At 32.2% G+C, this 4,218-nt stretch overlaps 1 protein-coding gene across 2 annotated transcripts; it reads right to left on the minus strand.

Moving 5' to 3' along the window:
- Positions 1 to 939: 939 nt before the first annotated feature.
- LOC131804746 (protein FAM200C-like) lies at positions 940 to 3,838 on the minus strand. 2 transcript variants are annotated; one of them, XM_059127888.1, is made up of 3 exons: positions 3,258 to 3,838; positions 2,670 to 3,201; positions 940 to 2,609 (listed from the first exon to the last, which is right to left on the minus strand). In XM_059127888.1, exons 1-3 carry the CDS (start codon positions 3,263 to 3,265, stop codon positions 1,041 to 1,043), a joined length of 2,109 nt encoding a protein of 702 aa, XP_058983871.1. In that variant the 5' UTR covers positions 3,266 to 3,838; the 3' UTR covers positions 940 to 1,040. The 2 variants fall into 2 exon arrangements, with proteins under 2 accessions (XP_058983871.1, XP_058983870.1); XM_059127887.1 differs by having other exon boundaries at positions 940 to 3,201.
- Between the last annotated feature and the right edge of the window lie 380 nt (positions 3,839 to 4,218).

Raw genomic sequence — 4,218 nt, forward strand, 5'->3', positions numbered from 1 at the left:
GGAAACAAAAACAACAACGACAGCAACAAAATAAATGGTGTTATTTACACGAACTTGGATGTTTTGGTGTGTTCGTTCAGATGACGACAGACAGATAATAGATGCATTTTTACAATTGTCATCTCTCACGCTGGCCGTTTTGGACTCACTCTCTCACATGTCAACAAGAAAACAATGGATGAACTTTGGAATGATACACCATGGCGACGACGACTGTGAATTAAATACATCTCTTTACAAAAAAAAATAAAAAACAATTCACTTTGTTCTTGTTGTTGTTGTTTTTAATTGAACTATAACATCAAGCAAAAATCATCAACAACAGATGTAGATAAATCAAAATGATAACAAAAAAAGAACAATATTGTCTTGAGAAATTTGAAACAGAAAGAGAAGAGAGGGAGTCTTCTTCTAAAAAACAAAATGTTTCTCTCCCCCTCTTTCTCGGAATATTTGCAAATGCAGTTCTTCTCTGCTCTGTTTATTTGCAATGGTGTTTATCAAACAAAGGCAACAGAAAGCCATGTAACTTACCAATGAGGGGTGAGAAAAACAAAATACCAGAGATTTTCATATGGAAAGTGTGGAGAGATGTTATTGGTGCTCTAAAACAAACAGAAAGTGGTGTAAAGGTCCCACACCGTGTATAGCATAACAGAAATAAAGAAGAAAATGGGGAATAAATGAAAAATTCGACGATGATTTTTAAAAAATTAAAAAAAAAACATTTAACAACAAAAACAACAACTGCCGACTAAATCATCCATTCACCCGTGATATCTTCTTTATTTGTTGTAACGTTGTTGCATTGTTTTGGGCATTTTTTCTTTATCATCACCAGTGTTACCGCTGGGAATTTTGAAAAAGTTGCACAAAAAGTCATTTTCATACAAAAAAGTCGCACAGAAAAGTCAGAATTTCAATAAAAAGTCGCACAGATTAATTTTGAAGATTTTTATTCAAACAAAGAACATAAAACATAAAAAACATAAAACTAAATAACAATTCAATAAAAAATAATACAAAATTAAATTATAATTTCATTTTTTTGAAACTTCGTTTCTGTATTTTTGTACGAGATCATCACTGGGATTCCATTCCTCTATTCCTGCATCTAGCAAATTTAGAGCTGATAGCATGGATCCACAAGTTGTTACATTTAATCTATTAGTTAATTTTGTTTTCATTAGTCCTAATTTAGAAAAAATTCTTTCCGCAGAAGCGCTGCTATGGGGCAGGGTTAATACATGTGCGGCAAAATCGTATAGGTGTAAATATAAAGGTTCGTTTAAAGCATTTTTTAAACTACCTATAGTATGCCAAAAAATCTCAACATTTTTAATGTTAAAAATGTGTTTGTATGACTTATCATTAACTTTACTTTCTAATAGTTTGAATTCGCTAATAAAAGCTTCAGGTTCACTTATAATATAATTAAATTCATATATGAGATCAATATAATTAAAGTCTTCGTTTGAGGTAAAAAATGTTGGTTGCAAAACTCTTAAAACATTTAATTGTTTATCGTTTATATTTATCCTTGACAGTATCTCGTCACAAAGTTTTTGGTAAAATTTTAAAATATTGTTTTTTATAGTTATGCATTCAACATCAAGTATATTTTTAGCTTGCATTTCTGTTTCAGCTTCATGACCTATATATATATTTAAAACATCTTTTATATTATGTGTATCTTTAAAATTTATACTTTCTAGCTTTGTGACCGATATATATTCCTTCTTCAGGAAATTTTGTAAAATTTGGAGTAAAATTTCCTTTGTATATGTAATCAGGTATACTATTTGTGATGACTCGCTTTGAAAGCATTTGTTAAATTTATTCATAAGACCCAAAATATATACCAAGAATTTTAAATAAATGAGGTTTTCAGACGACAATCCATCTTGAATTGCACGTATTTTATCCATTGTCCTTGGACATTTTTCTTCACATTGAGCCCGAAGGAAATAATGTTGTAATATCGTCCATTGTTCTACAATTCGTTTTGCCACCGACTCGAACGAAAGCCATCTAGTATCCGAAAGACTTAAAAGCTTGTGTTCTGGGACATTGAACATATCCTGCAATTCTGAAAAATCTACTCGCCTGTTTGAACTTTTGAAAAAATTATAAATGTTCTTGGGTAACTTTTCAACTTCTTCTGGTATACATTTCAAAGCTGAAATATTCATAAGATTTACAGAATGACAAACGCAACCAAGATGGAACAGGTGGGGGATTTTCTTTTTTAATAAACTAGACACCCCAATGTTTTTCCCAACCATACTGGAAGCGTTGTCAGTTGCAAACCCGATAAAATTTTCTAAGGGAATCTTATTATTTTCTAGTGATTCAATAACGGCATTACAAATTGTTTCGCCTTTTCCATTTTCTGGTTGTACTAATTGAAAAAAATTATCTTCAGTCTTTCCTCGGTCCTTGTTGAATTGCCTCACTACCATTACTAGACATTTATTGATGGAAATGTCGGTTGTCTCGTCTATAATGAGGCTAAATTGTTGTTTTTGCATTTTAGAGACTATAGCGAGTTGACCTTCTTTACCGAGAAACTGTGCAATTGCAGTTGATTTTGTACGACCACATGATACCTTAATAATTAAACAATATATATACCTATTGCTTTTTGGTACCAAAATATGTTTACATACCAATTTAGCTATATTTGAATCAGGAAAAATCATGGAATTGAATTTACCAAGTCCGTCCATAGAATTGAAAGATTGGTTTTTTGTAATTGCACGTAACACCAACTTAATTTCAGCAATAGCGACATGTTTTCGTAAGTCTGTATTTCGATGTGGCAAATAATCAGTCAGTTGTATTTTCGCATTTTCAGATGTTTTGGTTATGTTACTAAGATGTTTCTTTGTTTCAGCATGTCGTCGAAGATGGTTTTTTTGGTTTGACAAAAGTTGTTTACAAACAATGCACAGGGGCCGCTTTGTCTCACCATCTTGCTTAAGCCACCTGTATTGCATCTCCCATTCCTTGGAATAATACCGGGAAATATTGCGTTTTTTGGAGGAACATGAAGGTTCTTCATCATTTTCCGATTCGGACTCGGTGTTCTTTTCAGATTCTGAACTTGTTTCAATTATCGTGTCAGCTCCTTTGCCCAGGGTCAGCCTTGCTTTGTTGGGAGATTCATCGTCAGCCTTTCTTTTTGATCTAACAATAAATCTATTAAGTTTAAACATTAATATTTGAAAAATTAAAAAAAAAAAACAAATATTTACCTGTCCATAGAAGATTTTTACAAACACTTGTTTTTAATATAAAATGAGCACAAGCGTCTAAAAACTGAATATTGTTTTCAAAATAACACAAAATACTAATTATTTACTTCACTGAATTCAATTTAATGCTGTACTCTTTATTTTTAATTATATATTTAATTGCACTCCTCTTTCGCCAATGTCGTTGTTTTCGTTTTTCAAAGAATAATGATCAAAAGGTAACACAAACAACTGATCAAACTACTGTGTCGCATAATTGCAGCGTACGGCGTTAGCAATAGCGACGTGAAATTAGTTTGAATTTGAACGGCATGTACATTTGAACTTTTACAGGGTTTACCTCATCTATGATGATTTATTTGACATATATGTGAAATACTGTACACTAAATCCAGTACAATATAAATGCACTATACCAAATAAAAAAGAATAGAACTTATATTGTTGAGCAATAAAAAAGTCGCAAAAAGGTCGCACAAAGTTTAAAAAGTGGCAAAATTAGAAGATAATAAAAAAGTTGCACATATAGTCACAGATCATCAAAAAGGTTGCAAATTGCAACTTTAGTCGCACAACGGTAACCCTGATCATCACCAACACCACTTGACGTTACGTGATTGGTGACAGTGTTGCCAACTTGGACATTTTTATACCTTACACCACAAGGTGGTCAGGGTATTATGTCTTTGTGAATTTGTTTGTAACAGGCAAAAGAAAATGAGATAGGCCCATAGTTTCTTTTGATGATCTGCATAGAATCACATTCTGAGACGATATATGCATGTCCGCCCGTCTGTCATTCCACGTATTTTTGTAAAAAAAAGGAACAGGTCGCATTTATTGTCCGATCCAGATGAAATTTTGCACAAGTAGTTGGTTTGATCCAAGGTTGAATCCAATAGAAATTGGAGATAATGGGTCAAAATTTAGACATAGCTCCCATATATATATTTTTCCGATT

Source organism: Musca domestica, unplaced genomic scaffold (genome assembly GCF_030504385.1).
Source record: "Musca domestica strain aabys unplaced genomic scaffold, Musca_domestica.polishedcontigs.V.1.1 48, whole genome shotgun sequence".
Classification (NCBI taxonomy): domain Eukaryota; kingdom Metazoa; phylum Arthropoda; class Insecta; order Diptera; family Muscidae; genus Musca; species Musca domestica.